The sequence below is a fragment of the Lithobates pipiens genome, unplaced genomic scaffold (assembly GCF_037356315.1).
Source record: "Lithobates pipiens isolate NorthernLeopardFrog02 unplaced genomic scaffold, aLitPip1_a1.2 Scaffold_8, whole genome shotgun sequence".
NCBI classification, from domain to species: domain Eukaryota; kingdom Metazoa; phylum Chordata; class Amphibia; order Anura; family Ranidae; genus Lithobates; species Lithobates pipiens.
This window is the reverse complement of record NW_027507903.1, coordinates 107,076,131-107,096,664: the sequence shown is the minus strand read 5'-3', so window position 1 is coordinate 107,096,664 and position 20,534 is coordinate 107,076,131. Positions and strand designations below refer to the sequence as shown.

Below are 20,534 nucleotides of genomic sequence, written 5' to 3'. Positions count from 1 at the left end.
TCTCTATTAGGCTCTATGAAGTAGTGTCTGGGAGCCCATTGATTTGAATAGCGGTCCCACAAGAGGATCCGACTTGCGGTGCGACTTGTGTGAGAAAATTTGCGTGAGGTATGCCCCCCAAGACTATTTCAGACCCTTCGGATGGATCTTAAAGGGAGCCCCCACACCAAAAAAATAAAAAATGGTGTGGGGGTCCCTCTAAGATCCATGCCAGACCCTTATCCGAGCACGCAGCTCAGTGGGTGAGCTAGTGCCTGTCTCTCCTGGACCATACCAAGCCACATGCCCTCAACATGGGGGGGGTTGTTGCTTTGAGGCGTGGGGGACTTGCACCCCGCCATCCCAAAGAACCTTGTCCCCATGTTGATGAGGACAAAGGCTTCTTCCTGACAACCCCGGCCATTGGTTGTTGGAGTCTACGCGGGGGTTTTATCGGAATCTGGGAGCCCCCCAGATCCTGGCCCCCCCACCCTATGCAAATGAGTATAGGGTACATCGTACCCCTACTCGTTCACCTGGGGAAAAAGTCAAATAAAAACACACTACACAGATTTTTTAAGTAATTTATTAGGCAGCTCCAGGGTCTCTTCCGACTTCTCCACTCTCCGGTGTTTTCTGCCGGCCTCTTCCACTATCTTCTGCTCTTTTGCTAGCGGTTGCCCGGTCTTCTCCATTGTCTTCTTCCCTCTTTTCTTCTGATGTTGACTCAACGTTCTCTCCCGCTGTAACGCTGTGTGCGGAACGACTTTTATATAGGCATAGGGCGGGGTCACCAGATGACATCACCTGGTGACACCGCCCCATGCCTATATAACTCGTTGCACACTCGGCATTACAGCGGGAGATAACGTTGAGTCAATATCTGAAGAAGAGACGAGGGAAGAAGACGACAGACTGGACAACCGCTAGAAAAACGTGTGGAGAAGTCAGAATAGACCCCCGGAACTGCCTAATAAATTACTGTAAAAACCTGTTTTTTTTTTTTTTTTTTTTTTGTACCCCATACTCATTCACATAGGGTGGGGGGCTGGGATCTGGGGACCCCCTAATTAAAGGGGGCTCCCAGATTCCGATAAGCCCCCCCCCCTGCCCGCAGACTGACCCCCCAACAGCCAGGGTTGTTGGGAAGAGGCACTTGTTCTCAAAATGGGGGCAAGGTGGTTGTGCCCCAAAGCACAACCCTCCTCATGTTGAGGGTATGTGGCCTCCCTTTTACAAATCGCTGGAGTAGGTGAACCTCATAAACAGGTCAAGAGGAATGCTCGATAGTGTAGTCATTTCTTTTTAATTTACTGGTACAACAAAGAAAAAAGAAAAAAAAATACAAAAAATAGGTACTCACATTAATCAGTGATAAACAGGAAAAACAGAGATGAGGAGCGAGCTTCTGCACATCACTTCCGGGTGGCAGCAATAGGGTTGCTGGTTCAAATCCCGACCACGACACTATCTGCCTGCAGTTTGCATGATCTCCCTGTGCCTGCGTGTGTTTCCTCTGGGTGCTCCGGTTTCCTCCCACACTCCAAAGACGTGCTGGTAGATTAATTAGACACTGTCCAAAAAAAATTGGCCATAATATGTGTATGTCAATGTTGTAAGTGTGTCGGGACTCTACAGGTTAAAGGACCGCATAAATAGCTGCAGATGCACACCGGTGGCAAGAAAAGCGCCCTGAGGCTATTCAGTTCGTATAGGTAGTGCTATACAAGTCATTCATTCGTTAATTGCCCCACTGTCACATGTACATTTACGTCAGCAGAATGGCACGGCTGGGCAAATGGGCGTGCTGGTACATCCCCCCCCCAGTTCTGCCTAGTGACACTGTCACTGATCATAGCTCCCTGTGATTGGGAGCTATGATCAGTGATGCCACACACAGCCCCCACACCTAACAGTTAAAATCACTCCCCAGGACACACGTAACCCCTTCCTAACCAGCTAGTGGTTAAACCCTTCACTGCCAGTAATCCGTTACAGTAATCAGTGCAATTGTATAGCACTGATCGTTGTAAAAATGACTGGTCCCAAAAATTGCCTGTGTCCACCATAATGTCGCAGTCCTGATCAAAATCGCAGATCACCTTAAATTAGCCTATCCACATAGAGGCCTAACATGCAGGAAGCACCATCAGGGTTTCTAGGAGCTTAAATTGCACCTCTAATTTCCTAATGACCTATTACATTTGTGAAGGCCCTGGAGCACCAGGACAGTGGAATTGCCCACAAAATGACCCCATTTTGGAAAGAAAACATCCCAAAGTATTCTGAGGCATGGGGTGCAGATAAGTACTCGAGTACTCTGATGGGCTGGTGAAAGGTACTTGGGTACACTGATGGGGTGGAGATGACCGGGTACTCTGGGTGGTGATAGGTACTTGGATGGGCAGTGATGGTACTGTGACAGGTACTTGGGTACTCAGATGGGCCTGTGACAGTTGATGGGTGGTGACAGGGCCTCTTTATTGGGGGGGGGGGGTTGGCAACCGGTGTGGTTGGTGTGCACTCAGTGTTAACGAGATGTTACCGTTATCTCCTCCTCACACACTAACGTTGTGTGGGGAGGAGAACTCTGTAACATCTCGTTACTGTGGTTTGACATTCCATGACAGGCTGTGATTGGACACAGCTGGTCACTTGGTAAAGAGCCAAATTCATTGGCTCTTTGCTACGATCAGGGTTGGTCAGGGTGACAAGCCTCGTCCCCGATTGCTGCTCTGTGTGCACCCTAGGTGCGTGCACAAGTGACATGCACGTGGGCAGTACATGTGACTGTCTGTGATTGGACACATGGTAAAGAGCCAATTTTTATTGGTTCTTTACACGGATCTGGGATGGGCTGTCTCAGGCACACATCTCATTGCAGCACTGCGGGCACCCTGGGCCCCGTGGGAATAGTGAGAATCCGAGGATGTCATGTGACGCCCGCCCAGGATGGGAGGTCCTATCTGCGGATGACCTATGACTATAGCCCATTATTGAAGTGGTTAAAAGGTACAGTCCAATCACAATTGACAATGAAAATTAAAGGCACAGACAATGATCACCTACCTACTCAATTAAAAAACAAAATGCTAATGAACTTAATACATTTTTGACCTGCTCCCTTGTGACAGTTCATGGCCTGAGCCTAGTCGCATGGCCAAGGGCATTACTGCTTCCCCACTATTTTCAGTGCCCGTTATGGTGAAGGGGGATGTAAGAGGGTGTCAATTTGCTGTATTGCTTTGTTTCAGCTGCACGCATCCAGTGCATTTTTCTGTGCGGGTGTTTGCGGGTACATGTGTGGATCTGCAGCATCAAACCCCCATATACATAGCTAGATTTTGATCCAGCAATGTGCGCAAGAGGCTCTGTCTCTCCTCACTGGCTTGGACACAGCAGTGGAGCCTTTGTTCTGCTGCTGTCAATCACAGCCAGTAAGGATTAAGGCTGGTGCTGAGCCTTATCTTATTGGGGGTGGCCATGACTGCATGGAGGACTAATTAAGATTAATAGTGATATATATTGTGTAACTTGGGTGTCTCCGTCAAGATGCAGTTTCCTCCAGTCTGCACCCAGGAACTAGATGATCTAGTTGACGATTGCACTCAAGATACTAGACAACACTGGCTATGGTGCAAACTAAAAGTCGTTATTGTAACTTCACTCGGAATACAGTGCATCTGGAAAGTTTTCACAGCGCTTCGCTTTTTCCTCATTTTGTTATGTCACAGCCTTATTCCAAAATGGATTTAGTTCCTCCATTTTCCTCAATTTTACAAACCATACCCCATAATGACAAAGGCAGCCACTTCTCCGTAAAAGACACATGACAGCCCAACTGGAGTGTGCCAAAAGGCACCTAAAGGACTCTCTGACCCTGAGAAACAAAGATTAAACTCTGGCCTGAATGGAAAGCGTCCTGTCTGAAGGAAACCAGGCACCGCTCATCACCTGGCCAATACCATCCCTACAGTGAAGCATGGTGGTGGCAGCATCATGCTGAGGGGATGTTTTTCAGCTGCCGGAACTGGGAGACTAGTCAGGGTCAAGGTAAAGTTGCAGCAATGTACAGAGACATCCTTGATGGAAAAACTGCTTCAGAACTCTGTGGACCTCAGACTGGGCTGACGGTTCATCTTTCAACAGGACAACAGCCCTAAGCACACAGCCAAGATGACAAAGGAGTAGCTATGGGACAACTGTGAATGTCCTTGTGCTCTAGCCAGATCCCAGACTTGAACTTGATCAAACATCTCTGGAGAGATCTGAAAATGGCTGTGCACCGACTCTCCCCATCTAATCTTATGGAGCTTGAGATGTCCTGCAAACAAGAATTGGAGAAGATGCCCAAAAATGGGTGTGTTAAGCTTTGTAGCATCACTCTCAAAAAGACTCAAGGCTGTAATTTGGTGCCAAAGGTGTTTGAACAAAGTATTGAGTAAAGGCTCTGAATACTTATGTACATGTGATTTTTGCCTTTTTTGCAAATTAAAAAAGATTTCAAACAGACTTCTTTCATGTTGTTATGGGGTATTGTTTGTAGAATTTTGAGAAATTTAAAACATTTTTGGAATACGGCTGTAACATAACAAAATGTGGAAAAAGTTAAGCGCTTTGGATGCGCTATATATATAGCACACAAGATCAGGTAGGGCCTGATCACATTACCCTAACAATACAAACTGTAAGCCAGAATATAATTAATCTAAGGAACAGGCAATATAAACAGTATAGCTGACAGTGATTTAACCACTTCAGCTCTGGAAGATTTACACCCCCCCCCCCACTAGGTCATTTTTTGCGATAGAACTGCAGTACTCTAGCAATTGTGCAGTCATGCAACACTATATCCAAATAACATGATTTTATGTATTTTTTTTCACATTTCTTCATCCATTTAGCCAATATGTATTCTGCATGTTTTGGTAAAAAAAAAAAAATCAATAAATCCTAAAGTGTATATTGACTGTAGATGCTATAACTTGTGTGCGCAAACCACATACTGGTAATGGCGTCAATCAGTGACTTATAGCAGGGTTGTGATATTGTGGCAGATAAATCGCACACCTCACACTTTTTGGGGACCGGTGACATTAATACAGTGATCAGTGCTACAAAATATGCACTGTTACTGTTCTAATCACACTGGCAGGGAAGGGGTGAACCGAGGCGATCAAAGAGTTATGTTTTCCCTGAGAGTGATTACGAACTGTGGGTGGTGCTTTGACTTGCTGGCGGGACCGTGCCCCAGACCCAGAAGTGTCAGATCATGTACAAGGTACTTTATCTGGCTCAGAGCAGCCACCCTGCCGCAGTATATCTATGGTGGGTGGTCGCTAATCTGTTAATTAACATGAACTAATTGACAACTAGTCACTTAACCACTTCAGCCCTGGACCCATTTTGCTGGTCAAAGACCAGACCACTTATTGCGATTTGGCACTGCGTCGCTTTAACTGACAATTGCGCGGTCATGCGACGTGGTTCCCAAACAAAATTGACGTCCTTTTTTTCCCCACAAATAGAGCTTTCTTTTGGTAGTATTTGATTACCCCTGCAGTTTTTATTTTTTGCGTTATAAACAAAAATAGAGCGACAATTTTGAAGAAAAATCTATTTTTTTTTTTTATTTTTTTTTTACTTTGTTATAATATCCCCCAAAAATATATATAAAAAAAAATATTATTTTTTCCCTCAGTTTAGGCCAATGCGTATTCTGCTACACAATAAGCGATTGATTTGTGCAAAAGTCATAGCGTTTACAAAATCTGGGATAGTTTTATGGCATTTTTATTAATTTTTTTATTTTTTTACTAGTAATGGCAGCGGGGAACAGGGAGATGCCATTTACAACGGTATCTCTCCGTTCAGCCGCCCGTGAGAGGATCGCGGGTACGCGGGCGATCGAGTCCGCGGGGGTCCCGACCAGCACGCGAGCGTGCCAGCGCACTCGCGATGGCAGGGCGGCATTAGGGATTGGACGTACCTGTACGCCAATATGCCTGCCCGTGCCATTCTGCTGACGTAAATCTGTGTGCGCTGGTCGGGAACTGGTTAAACTAACCTAGGTGCACAGACTGTTTTTTGGCATCATGCTTGCAACCCTGAATACATAAAGTACAGTACACCTCAGCATAAACGCATAACATCCTGCAATGGTTTGATAACCAGGTAAAGTGGTCACAATGTAACATCTCCAAGAGATGAGACCAATAGAAACAATAGGCTGTATTAACAATGGGAATGCACACAATGGGAGACCTTTTTTTTAACCATAAACACATACCACCTTATTAAAAAGACTTTAGCAGGTGACCCCCAGTATTGGGTTGCTATGAGCTGTTCATTTTAACATCTGCTCCGAGTCTCAGTCTAAAGCTGTCATTGGTTTGGGCGCAAAAGGACCCAAATCTGTATCCAGGGCCTAGATTCTCAGTCTGTTTCGGGGAGACAATCCCACATCCGAAGCAAGACCACTCTGAGGGTCCTCCAGGCGTCCACCTCCCAAGAATAGAGCCCCTTCAAAAGCCAGGGCCCATAGTCAGTAGGCAGTCCCCTCCAAAAGCCCTTGTCCTGGAAGGGTCTGTCACAAATATGTTCTAAATTTTTTAAATATTACTCGTGTATAAATATTAAATATATTTTTTTGCTACAGAAACACTTTTTCACCCGTGTAAATTTAGGGCAAATTATCTTTGTTAAATCTCCCATTAGCAATTACCTTTTCAGCAGCATGCTGATTTCTGTGTACTGCAAATTGGGTAATTGCCTGCAAGTGGTTAAATGTCTAAGGAACTTTTTTTTATTTTTAATTGTTATAGCTGCTGCCTGTGTAGATCTATATTGGTTATAACATCTTTTTTTTGCAGGATTAAAACATTTTTTTATTTATACTTCTCTTTTTTTTTTTTTTTTTTCATCCCTGCTACAGGTAAGAATCTTTACACCAATGAATATGTGGCTATTAAACTGGTGAGTATCTATCAACCATGTTGGCTTTCTTACAGGATTACAGTTTTTGTCTATAGCTTCCTGACCAACTTTTGCTGGCTTCCCTTTCCTGCTGTGTGTATAAACTAGCTTATTTCCGGGTTCAAAATGTCAGAGTTCCTAGGTTCCTTGGAAATAGTGAAATGAGTATGGAGTACAACATCATTTGTTTGTCTAAGTTTATTTTATACATAATTTCTGTATATGTACAAAAAATAGTGCTAGGTTTCAAAATGTAACACTGAAATGTGTTTTAGGCAGGTGTTAAGCTTGTGACACATTGTATACTTGAAGACGTTTCCAGGAAAATTTTAGATTCTTGTGATGTGGAAAGGAAAACCCCTATCCTGCTATCGCTGATGCTGCTTGGCATCCTGCAGTGAATGCCCTGAAAAGAGTCCACCGTTGTGAATGACGCCAAAGTGTTGCTAGCATAATTTTGTATATGGGTAGCTGTGAAAAATTGCTTCTGTTTTGTGCTAGTTTCACTTACTTTGAGCATGACACACTAGGCCGGGTTCACATGTGCGAATTGGATGAGTTTCCCTGTGTCCAATTTGCATGACATGTGAGTGTGCTCGGCTTGCAATGGAGCCCGTTCGGCGGCCTCATTCCAAGCTTGCCTTAAGCTGGAGATCTAGATATGTCTGGTGGCAGGTGGTGTGAGGGCCGCCAACTGACTAATTTTTACCCAGTTCACTAGAAACTGTATTAAATTTGTACAGTGTAAGGCCAGCTTTATTAAAGCGGTTGTGTAGTCATTTTTGGGACTTGCCTACAGGAAAGCCTATAATAAGGCTTACCTGTAGGTAAAAAAACTCCTAAACCTGTACGGTTTAGGAGATATTCCCCTCGCAATGCGCCGCTGACTGCAGCGGCACATGCGCACAGGGGATTCTTGGCTGAAAGTCCGGCAGACGCCAGACCCTGCCAGGAAGAAATCAGGTGCGCTCGTGCGCGGGAGTGACTATATCGTGACTCCGGCCACTCATAGCGCCGGAGCCGCGATACCCAGAAGAAACTCAGAGGGAACATCTCGGCTCCCTCGGCATGGATCGGGCCAGATGTCGGGGCCTCGTTCTAAGGTAAGTATTTCATAATGAGCTAGTATGCGGTGCATACTAGCTCATTATACCTTTTGCTTTGCAGGTGAGTAAAAAAAACACATGAGCGGGTATACAACCGCTTTAACAGCTAGATGTTGGAGGATTAGCGTATCATTCAGCAAATTACTTTAACTGTAACCGACTCCAAAATATACTCGCACTCCCCCCCCCAACCATGTAAAATAAAGTTGTGTATATATATACATATATATATATTTTTTTTTTTTTCCAGGAACCAATCAAATCTCGTGCACCCCAACTTCATCTGGAATATCGATTTTACAAGCAACTTGGAAGTTCAGGTATAAGATTTAAATGTGCATATTTCCAAATTAGCAGTTTGAGATCCTGATGTCCTGTTATTACAATGTTTACTATATTGTGTTACAGCGGATGGCCTTCCTCAGGTCTTCTATTTTGGCCCATGTGGAAAGTACAATGCCATGGTACTCGAGCTCTTAGGTCCAAGTTTGGAGGACTTGTTTGACCTATGTGATCGGACATTCACTTTAAAGACTGTGCTAATGATAGCCATTCAGCTGGTAAGATTTTATTTTTTCCAAACACAATTGTTATCTCACATTGTCCTTTGTAAGACCAGGAATTGGCAGACATTGGAGCCATGTATGGGCAGGCTAAATGTATTAAGTTGATCTGTCCAGCATGACCGATTTTGTATACAGTTATAGCTACCAGCTAGTAGTAATATGCACACTGTCCCGATGGGGAAGGCTTCCACTAACCCCTCAATTGGGATTCTACAATGGCTCAGCTGATGGATTACAGCAGCTTCGGTTGGAGCCGCTGTACTAATAATCCAACGTTAGTACATCTATCTCCCCCACTGAGCTGTTGTGATCTGACAGGCGGACAACCCCCCCCACCCCCCGAACACTCCCATCAGTGCTCTTAGCCATTGGCTGAGCGCTGATTGGGAGCCAGTCAGCTGCTGGTTTTCCAGCATGCTCAGCTGCCATACACACAGGCTGTGTACGTGTCTTGAGTCACAGTTGGCACCATCTGTCATAGTATCTTTTCCGCTAATGATTTACATGTATGTCATTAGAGAGCATTGTACCTGAGGTTGCTCGATGTAGGACAATTCTTTTGTTGTCTTCTTTCTAAAAACGGTGAACTTTCAGGTTCACTCTTTTTAGTTTACATGTGGTCACAATCACCTGAAATTTTGTAGGTGTCCTCTAGCACTGAAGGGTTTTACAGACTAAAAGGGATCCCTTTTGATAGTATTTCCATATCTCTAGATAACCAGGATGGAATATGTTCACTCCAAGAACCTCATTTACAGAGATGTAAAACCCGAGAACTTTCTTATTGGTCGTCAAGGGAATAAGAAGGAGCATATTATCCACATCATTGACTTTGGACTGGCCAAGGAGTACATAGACCCAGAAACCAAAAAGCACATACCTTATCGGGAACACAAGAGCCTGACTGGAACAGCCAGATATATGTCCATAAACACCCACCTGGGAAAAGGTTGGTTTATTTTTCTTCTACATGAATTGATTTAATTGCACGCAAATTAGTTGTCAGTCCTTGTATCTGTGGAGTGACCTTTTTGAGGTAAAGCTAGAGCTGGACATAATCCTTTTGTGTTCTCATTTGGTAATTAAGATCCTGTTGGATTTTTCTTCTAAAATACATTTTATACCTATTTGCTTGGATACTTTAATTACAAATTACTATTTACATTTGAATTCATCACTATAATAAGGCCCCTTTCACACTGGGGTGGTGCGGGCGTCGGCAGTAAAGCGCTGCTATTTTTGGTGGCGCTTTACTGTCGTTTTAGTGGCCGCTGGGGTTAAAACCTCCCACAAAGCGCCAATTCAGCGGCGCTTTGCCGGCAGTATAGCCGTGCTGCTCCTTCACCGCTCCAAAGATGCAGCTAGCAGGACTTTTTTCACCGTCCTGCCAGCGCACCTCTCCATTGTGAAAGCCCTCCGGCTTTCACACTGGCGTGAAAGGGGCCGGTTTTTTCAGGCGCTACACAGGCACTATTTTTAGCGCTGTAGCGGCTGAAAACCGCCTCTGTGTGAAAGGGGCCTAAAAGTTGCAAAAATATTGTAGTGAATGACTGTATGGTTAGTCTGAAGTAATAGCATGTCTCTCTTCGTTTTTAGTGTGTGTGTGTTAAAGTTTTTATTACTTAGTTTATACCTGTGAAAACAAATATCAGGGAAACGTTTTACATTTTATAATAAGAGAAAATGTAAATCTGCCACTGCTGACTTTCTCCCCTGAAAGTTATAGTTGCCTGGCTGTTGTACTTGGTCTCTTGTTTTTTTTCACCTTTTTTTGTAAAGAAAATTACTATGCAGCCGGAAAGCCCCAGCAGTTGCTGATCTTGGCCACGGTGACAGGAGAGAAAGCACACTGCAGGCATGGGGGTCTAAACAAATATAGCGCTTTTATCTATGATGCTGGTGGTAAAAACCCAATGGCTGTCCCTTCCTGGCAAAAGAACAGGGCAGAGTTTTTTTTTTGTCTAGCAGTGCACAGCTTAGAGCACGGGAGCTGATTATAGGAACTGCACAAGGGGTGGTAGCTGTGCTCTGCAGTGCCACCCACAGAAAGTTTGGGTGGATGAGGAAAGATTTATTTTTTTAAGCATATTGCTTTTTTAAAGCAAGTACTACAGGGTATAGTATCGTAATTTTAGAGAGCACTTTTGTATTTTTAAAGCTGTGTATGGGTTCTTTAAGCCTGCAAAATTACAGTGACTGAGTTCTTTGGATTCTCTTAAACGAGGATTTTTAAATGCGAAGACTTACAGTAAGTTATACTATGCCGTCATCACCAGGAGAACACTTGTTACTAGTGGCTATACTAGCCGCTAGCAATAATCCCATGTAAAATCCGACCAGCTAAGTTGACATGGCAAGTTCCCCTCCTCAAGAAGGCACATGTACAGTCATGCCAATGAACATCTAAATGAGTCAGTGAAGGATTAAAGTGCTATAGTCAGATGAGACCAAAATTGAGCTCTTTGGTATTAACTCGACTCGCTGTGCTTGGAAGTAGAAAAATTTTGAATGTGACTCTAAGAACATCATTCCTGAATTCAAGCACAGAGGTGGAAACATGATGCTTTGGGGCCGTTTCTCTGCTAAACTTACAGGCTAACTTTGCTGCATTGAGGTGCCAATGGATGGGGCCACATAATAACGTAAAAACTTGGATGAGAACTTTCTTCCCTCAGCCTTAACACTGAAGATGGTTCTTCAAGGATGACCATGATCCTAAACATACCATTAAGGCACAAAGGGGTGGCTCAAGAAGCAGCACATTAAGCTCATGTAGTGGCCTAGTCAGTCTCCAGACCTTAATCCTATAGAAAATTTATGGCGGGAGCTGAAACTTCAAATTCCTAATAAGCCAAGAAACCTTAAGGACTTCGAAAAGATGTGTACGGAAGAGTGGACCAAAATCCCTCCTGAGATGTGTGCAAACCTGGTCACCAACTACAAGAAACATCTTGCTTGCCAACAAGGGTTTCTCCACTAAGTAATGTTTTTCTTGGGTCAAATGCTTACTTATATTATAGCTCTTGGTTTTTTTTCTTTTTTTTTTTTTTTTTTTTTTTCCTCCTCTTTTTTTTTGGTTGATATTCTGTGTCTATCATTTAAAATACACCCATGATAACAATTATAGACCCTTCATTTCTTTGTAAGTGGGCAAATAAAAAAAAGAAATGTGTTTAAATCTGGGCCGGTCCCTGCTGAACTGGCTGAGATTTGAAACATGTATGGCCAGCTTTACAGTTTTATTTGTCAGGTCACTTCGGAGGATTAGTAAATGATGTGGGATCATAGAGTAGATTCTACAAAAGAAATATGTGCAACCCTAAAATGAATCACAAGAATTATTAAGTTCAATACTGCCATATGCACTAAGTAAAGCACTCAAACCTGAATTCTAGAAGCTCAATGTTTATGGTGTTATGCAATAAATTAAAATCAGTTCGTTCACAGCTTAGACCAAAAAAAAAATGCGCACGCCCACACAGCTATCTAACCTTTCTGTACCAGTTTATGTAGAACTTTCATACAGTTACTGGTATCATAAGCACCCCATTAATTGCTAGAAAATATCAAAGAGCTTTTGCTTTATAACAATCTGCACTTTGACAAGACTGTCCCCCTCGTGTTTTTTTTATAATACAACATTTTAAACACCTTAAGGGGCTTTACACTGTTGCGTCTGGCTCTCTTCTGCTCTTGATCAACGCAAAAGCGCACACAATCTTGTTTCTCTATGTATCCCACTCACAGCACATCGAATAGCACTGGAGGTCACCAAGTACAACACGCTATATTGTGGAGACTTTAATGTAATGTTACTGTGTACTGTCAGTAAAATCTAAATGCAGTGTGCTAAACCCTACCACACACACACACACACACACACACACACACACACACACACTTCCTGTCAAAACAAACGCCAGTCTATACACTTGAAGCGAAACTGACATTTTACTGTTGTAAACCGCCAACAGACAAGCTCGTTATTGCAGAAGAGACACCCTCAAAATACACCTACCTGCCCAATGTCTTCTTCAGCATGTAAACTGAGCTGTGTATAGGAAGCTCAGCTTGCATTGCATGTGCAGGAGTGATGTTGTCCCGTGGCAGCGAATGAAGATGGTCAATTACCCCAGCAGAAGATGTGGTGAGGGATGGGGACCATTGAAGTAAAGATGTGCTTTTAGCTCTGCTTTGGACCTCTCGTTTGAAATGGGCCCAATCTGAGATATTGACAGGTGGACCCGATCTAATCCTCCATTCTCCTCTCTGGGCAGTCAGCTGTAAATGGACTTGTGTCTGTTTACACCTGGCTACCTCCAATCTGCTCTGGAAAAAACAAGCCAAAGAGTATCTGTTTCCCTCCAACTGGTCAGATTGGAGGGTAGTTTGGTGTAAATGGACAGCCGGTCCATTTACACTGGCTAGAGTGGGCTGTGTCTGTGTCTGCTCTGCATAAGTCATGTGGACACAGACCGATCATCCGGCCACTCAGAAAAAAGTTTCAGCCCGTGTGAAAGGGGCCTTATAACAGAGCATTGATTGTGCATCTTGGGCATAAAGGAGCCGTAACTATAGTGTGTCTGGTAGCTTCATTTAGGAAGCGATGACAGATGATACCAGAAATCCCTTTTTACCACTTCTACAAATCTGTGATAAGAGAACCGTTCCCTACCACTAGACCAGATCGGTAAAAGACTGAGCTCAACAAGAGAAGGATTTTTTTTTCTGTTGTGATCTTGAAGATATATTTGCTCACGCAAGAGCATGTATAAGTGTGTAGGGATATCAATCACAAAACTTGATGGTTAATACTGTAACTTTGTGGCAGTTTGATTTTGAGTTTAAGTACTTTTATCCTTTTTTTTTTTATTTTTTTTTTTTTTTTATAGGATCTATTTAGTGTCAACAGTGCTTTTACATCATAAGGGCAGATATAGGCTAATAGACTTTTTTTTTTTTTTTTTTTTATTTCTTTTCCTTCTCTCCAGAAACCTTTTTGGATGAATCCAAAGCTGATGTTGGCTTTGGCAATTCCATTTTTTTATTGGAGAAAGTTTCAGTAGAAAGTGGTTTAAAACTCTAAGATGCCTTTTATTCTTTTGGGGAAATTTTCCTTCACTTCCAAGTATCTGGAGAGATTTCTTATCACGTTTGTGTGCCTCAAAGTTTTGGGGAAATTCCCTCCTTGGATGTCTTAGTTTTCCCTTGCCTCCTGTTCCAGTAACAACTGTAAAAATTTGGGTCTCACAATGGGTCACCAGGGCAAGAATACCTTCATTATTATTTCCAAATATCTGGGATAATGCTGTACCAAAATCCAAATGACTATTTGATGCACGATCTCCATAAATTATAAAAAAAAGTGTGTGCCATGCACCCCCCCCCCCCTTTTTGCTTACACCCCATCCCAGACTCAACTGTTAATGGGGAGGTTTTAGCAGCAGAGGCATTTGTCTTTCTGCTGATTTACAAGCTACTTATAATTCTGATATCCATTTCCCCCCACAATTTCTCATCTCACTGAGGCACAAGTTACATCAGGGTGACCACATTCCTGTGCATTCAGGAGCAGTACGACAGCATTGTCATCCCATCACCAGAATCTGTATGAGGGTGATTTTCACTGGCAGGATCAGCAGATCTCTCTGTTGACACATGCAACTTGCTAAAAGGTGTTTTTTTTTTTTTTTTTTTTTTTTAAAGACAAATGAAGTTGGTGAAACTTTGCATAAAGCATGGCCAGCAGCGTGCCTCCGGCAGGAACCTCCAGTTGGCAATAACTGATGACAACAAAGTTTCCCAATTCATGCATGTGAAAAGTTATCTCTTGGTAGGGCTGTCTTGAACTAATCTCTGTTGGGGGGGCCTAGAGGAGCTTTAGAAAGTCTATTATGTAGAGGTGTTTGCTTCATCTTCACAGAATAATGATCCTATAATGACTAAGCTGAATGTGGCAAAAGATACTAATCCTATAGTCTTGGATGAGACCTTTTATTTTATTTCATGCCTTGTACTAAGCTTGTGATACATAATGTATGTCTTTGGTAACCCACAGCAAGAATATGCATTTAAATGCTATAGTTTGCTGTATGGAGGTGTGATTGGCTGTCAGTTCCAGGGTTGGTATCACTAAACGTCTTATTATCCTCCTGTTGCTTGCTGCTTTGACAATCTCTATAGCAAAGAGTATAATGGTATGATTTCTATGGCAACTACAGTGTAAAATGTTATATCATTACTGTAACCTGCGTTAGTCTTGTCTCCACATATTCTATGCTAAATGCTTGTAGACTTTTTTTTTTTTTTTTTTTTTTAGACCCAGTTAAACTTTGCTAATGGCTCTTTTAACAGGTTTCTTTTTCCACCTTCTTTTTTTTTTTTTTTTTTTTTTTTTTTTATATTCTTGTAGATAAAATGTTAAAGGACTATTTGTAAAATGTGATTTTATTTTTTTTTGTAACCTAACCACATCCATATGTTAAGTATTGTGCGTGTGTGTGTGTGTGTTTACAGTAAAAAAAAAACCTGTGTGATGGCATAAATTGCTTACTGTACTGATTGGTAACATTTAGTAGCAGGACATTTCGAATGCACGGTAAGGCATTACTGAATTTTCCTAGTAGAGCTGAAGAAATATATAGCTGAAAGTTCTAGTGTAAGGCACTGACTGTACATTTTTAAAGCTGAACTCCAGGGAAAAGAAATTAAAAATACAGTGGAGCTCAAATCAATCTGTAGGTGTAGCAATGCTCATTTTTTGCACTGGGAACTAGGAAAGATTTTTAATTGCTCGTTACTCCCTCCTGCAAGCTTCCTTCCAAGTGACCAGTCACTCAAAACCATTTCTCTAAGGTTCTCTAACCAGCAGTCACAGTTCTGATATCATAGGCTACAATGCAGGACCAGTGGTCTTGCGTTGTAAGCTAGTATGCCGAGGACCCATCCACAACCCGGTGCATTGGAGAGCAGAGGAAATCACCGGCTGCAGAGGGAGCAAAGGACAAGGTAAGTAAAAGTGTGTGTTTTTTTTTTTTTTTTTTTTTTTTTCGGATACCATTGACAAAAACCTGCATTTTACCCTTGCATTGTGTGTGTGTGTGTGTGTGTGTGTGTACAGTGCATTCAGAATGTATTGATAGCGCTTCACTTTTTCCACATTTTGTTATTCCCAAATGGATTAAATACATAATTTTACTCAAAAGTCTACAAACCATACACCATAATGACAATGTGAAAGAAGTTTGTTTAAAATCTTTGCAAATGTTTTAAAAAAACAAAACAAAAAACCCATGTACATAAGTAACAGCCTTTGCTCAATACTTTGTTGGAGCACCTTTAGTATGAATTACAGCCTTTCTTTGAATATGCTGCTACAAACTTGGCACACTTATTTTTGGGCAGTTTCTCCTATGCTCCTTTGCAGGAACCCTCAAGCTTCTTCAGGTTGGATGGAGAGCATTGGTGCACAGCCAATCTTGTCTAAATCTGGGTGCTGGCTGGGCCACTCCAGGACATTCACGGATTTGTCCCATAGCCACTGCTTTGTTATCTTGACTGTGTGCTTAGTGTGCATTGTCCTGTTGGAAGATAAACCTTCGCCCCAGTCCGAGGTCAAACGCTCTGCAGAAGGTTTTCATCAAGGATGTCTGTACATTGCTGCATTCATCTTTCTCAATCCTAACCAGTGTCCCAGTTCCTGCTGCTGAAAAACCTCCCCACAGCATGCTACCAACATGCTTCACTGTAGGGATAGTATTGGCCAGGTAGGTGGTGCCTAGTTCCACCAGACATGACACATGCCATTCAGCCCAGAGAGTTAAATCTTTGTTTCATAAGCCCTGAGAATTTTGTTTCTCATGGTCTGAGTCCTTCAGGTGCCTTTTTGGCAAACTCCAGGCAGACTGTTATGCGCCTTTTTATGGAGAAGTGGCTTCTGTCTGGCCACTCTACTATACAGACCTGAGTGCTTCATAGATGGTGGTTCTTCTGGAAGGCTCTCCTCTCTCCACAGAGAAATGTTGGAGCGTTTCTTGGTCACCTCCCTAAGGCCTTTCTCACCTGATCGCTCAGTTTGGCAGGGCAGCCCACTCTAGGAAGAGTCCTAGTGGTTCCAAACTACTTTCATTTATGAATGATGGAGGCCACTGTGCTCATTCGGACTTGAATGAATTTACCACAGGTGGACTCCAAGTTGTAGAAACATCTCAAGGATGATCAGTGAAAATGGGCTGCAGCGGAGCCTAATTTTGAGTATCGTGCAAAAGGCTGTGAATACTTATGCATGTATGTTTATTTTTATTTTTTTGCCTCCCCCTTGGAGTTTAGCTTTAACGGTTTTCTTTTAGTGTGTGTGTTTTTTTTTTTTGTTACTTGAATTGGAACGTTCATATTCAGTGTTTTTGTGACTGTTCTGCTCTAAATTAAGCAGTTTTCATTCTTTATGGCATAATGTATTTAGTTGTAGGGGCTGTTGCTGCTTATAATAACCTGAGCCCCCTCTTGATCCAACAATGTGCAAAGAAGCCTTGCTTTTGGGGGTACTGGTCGAGGGGGAGTAGTTAGGAGCACCGGTGGGGGACCCAGAAAGTGGATCAGGGCTGCTCTGTGCAAAACCACTGCACAGAGCAGGTAAGTATATGTTTTTGATAAATAAAAAAAAATGTAAGCATTCCATTAAAGTATGCAAAAATGATATGATCCCAATTCGTATGATTGGTTAAAGGGCTTGGCTGACTTTTTTTTTTTTTTTTTTTTTTTTTTCCACTTTAAGAGCAAAGTCGGAGAGATGACTTGGAAGCCTTGGGACACATGTTCATGTATTTTTTGCGAGGAAGCCTTCCATGGCAAGGCCTTAAGGTAAGCATTTATTTTCCTCCAGTTTGAGAATACTTCCTAGATTTACAGTTGTAGATTTACAGTCTCTATTTGTGGAAAACAAAGTTACCATCTTTCACTAGGTATTTTTAAGTTGACCCTTTGGAACATGAATTTTGAGAAGTTCCATGCATTATTGCAAAAAATGTCCCTTTTCGTTTAATCGCCCCCACACTTCCCTAAAATACTTACCTGAGTCTTATCTCGATCCAGCGCTGTGCCAGTCTGTGTTCATCCCCTCTCCAGATCCATTGGCTGCTCCTGCTGTCAAAACCTGTGAGGAGGGGGCGTGATCGAGCCTCCTCTGTGAGTGACCCTGCAGATGTGCTCCCATAGAAAGCAGCTTGCTATAGGAGCACTTTCAGAAGAGGAGGTAAATCAATGGCAGAACCCCAGAAGAGCAGTTTTTCCACAAAAACAGTGTTTAAAGAATTAAAATTGGTATGTGTTATCTGAAACAGGGGGGGGGGGGGGGGGGGGGGCTGATTTACTAAAGCTGCAGAGTGCAAAATTTGGTGCAGCTGTTCATGGTCACCAATAAGCTTCAAATTTCAGCTTGTTCCAATTATGCTTTGACTATAAGGCTGGGTTCACAGTGGTAGGACATGACAGTCATACGACCGTGGATCCGACTTTGATCCTGATAATACCAGGCCCTTTGTGTCTAGTATAAATCTATGGGGGAAACATTGCGCCAAATAATAAAAAAAAAGCATAGGATCCCGCCTCCAAGACCATACCAAACCCTTCAGTCTGGCATAGATTATAAGGGGAACGCCCATGCCAAAAAAGGCTTTAGGTCCCCCAAAATCAATACTAGACCCTTATCCAAGCATGCAGCCCGGCAGGCCAGGAAAGGGGGTGGGGACAAGTGAGCACCCCCCCTCCTTTTCTGATCCAAAGCGGGCCACATTCCCTCAACATAGGGGGGTGGGTGTGCTCCCCACCCCAAAGCAGTTTGTCTCCATGTTGATGGGGACAAGGGCCTCTTCCCAACATCTCTGGCTGGTGGTTGTCCAGGTCTGTGGGGGGGGGGGGCGCGCTTATCAGAATCTGGAAGCCCCCTTTTAACAAGGAGGTCCCCAGATCCCAGCCCCCACCCTATGTGAATGAGTATGGGGTACATTGTACCCCGTACCCTTTCACCTAAAAAAAAAAAAAAAAAAAAAAAAAAATCGATAGTGTCAAAAACTGCACACAAGTTTTTGACAAAGTAATTTAAGGCAGCTCTGGTGACTAGTCTCCTTCTGATGTTCCCCTCTGTTGACGTCTTCTCCCTCTGCTGGTTCTTCTCTCTCCGCTGATGTCTTTTTCCTCTCTCGGTTCTCTCAACGCTCTCTCCCACTGTAATGCTAGGGCCACCATGTGCCATTACTTATGTAGCCATGGGGCGTGGTGATGTCATCTGGAGGCCCCATGCCCATGTGATGTCACTGCCCCATCATGGCCCAGGCAGTGACATTACAAGAGGGCGAGGCCTTCAGGCGATGTCATCCAGTGGCCACGCCCCATGACTATATAAGTAATGATATATGGCGGCCCTAGCATTACAGTGGGAGAGAACGTTGAGAGAACCGAAAGAGGGAGAAGATGTCGGCGGAGAGAAAACCGGCAAGAGGAAGAGTATGTCAGTGGAGAAATAACGTCGGGAGGAGAAGGTGGAGCGAGAAGATGCTGGAGCTGCTTTAATTACTTTCTCAAAAGCCTGTTTGCTGTTTTTACTTTTTTTTATTTATTTATAGGTGAATGATTAGGGGTACAAATCTACCCCCATACTCAATCACATAGGGTGGGGGCCAGGATCTGGGGGTCCTCTTTAACGAGGGCTTCCAGATTCTGATAAGCCCTCTGTGGACCCCGACAACCACCGGTCAGGGTTGTGGGGAAGAGGCCCTTGTGCCCATCAACATGGGGACAAGGAGCTTTGGAAAGGGGGGTCATCCTCACCCGTTCTTGATCTGCTGGTCTGCATGCTTGGATAAGGGTCTTGCATGGATTTTAGGTGGGCCACACGCCGTTTTTTGGTGTGGGGGTTCCCCTTAAAATCTTTAGCAGACCAAAGGGTCTTGTATGGTCTTGGAGGGGGGGGGGGGGGGGGGGACTTCTACATTATCCATCATTATCCTCAAGTCGGACCAGTTAAGACAGCTCTCAGGGAACCATTGGGAGCACATGACATGTATAAATCAATGTCAGTCTGTCGTACCATTGTGAACCCAGCCTGAAAGCTGATTGGTTTCTGTGCAGAGCTGCTCCAGATTTTGCACGTTTTAGGTTTAGTAAGTCAACCCCAATGTTCTTCCTGACTTGGGTTTCAGATGCGTGTGACACTTGTACTGTGATCATTTGATTGTCTTTCTCCATAGATAACGAATAAATCGGTTCCACATTTATTTTTCAAAATATTGCCTCTTGTTGCTTTATGGTTGTTAAGTTATATGTCCATTCATATTGATATCTTGTTAAATTATGGTTCTATAACCTTATGCTAGTAAGCAGGGCTAGAGAGCAGACTGTAGAAAGGTATTGTTAGATTTATTTTTTATTCATTTCTGTTACTTGTATAGCCCCGTCAATTTACACAGCACTTTTTTTCATACACATTGCACATTCACATCAGTCCCTGCCCTCAAGGAACTTACAATCTAAGGTCCCTAACTCACATTCATACATATACATATTAGGGCCAATTTAGCCAATAAACCTACCAGCATGTCTTTGGCATGTGGGAGGGAACCGGAGTACCCAGAGGAAACCCACGCAGGCACAAGGAGAACATGCAAACTCCAGGCAGGTAGTGTCATGGTTGGGATTTGAGCCAGTGACCAATTTGCTGCTAGACAAAAGTGTCAACCACTACACCATACTGCTGCCCCATGATATGGTTGTTTGAAAAAGATAGAGGTAAACGGGTAAAGTAATTGTGCAGTAATGTGTTTTTACTAGGCCGGAAGATAGCTAGTCTTGTGCTTGCCTTTTACATGGTTGCGTTCTTCTGCGTTGTCCTTTTTATATAATATAAGAATTGCAC

General features: G+C 43.2%; 1 protein-coding gene across 12 annotated transcripts in view; it reads left to right on the top strand.

Moving 5' to 3' along the window:
- The window catches only part of CSNK1G1 (casein kinase 1 gamma 1), a 126,609-nt gene that overhangs the window by 65,699 nt on the left and 40,376 nt on the right, over positions 1 to 20,534 (top strand). For 11 of the 12 annotated variants that reach the window (XM_077472187.1, XM_077472192.1, XM_077472195.1 and 8 more), the window contains 5 exons: positions 6,919 to 6,954; positions 8,311 to 8,380; positions 8,469 to 8,620; positions 9,341 to 9,575; positions 17,400 to 17,485. In XM_077472187.1, the coding sequence (XP_077328313.1) occupies positions 6,919 to 6,954; positions 8,311 to 8,380; positions 8,469 to 8,620; positions 9,341 to 9,575; positions 17,400 to 17,485 (579 nt within the window). Of the gene's footprint in view, positions 1 to 6,913; positions 6,955 to 8,310; positions 8,381 to 8,468; positions 8,621 to 9,340; positions 9,576 to 17,399; positions 17,486 to 20,534 lie in introns of all 12 variants that reach the window. The other variant, XM_077472194.1, reaches the window with a different exon arrangement.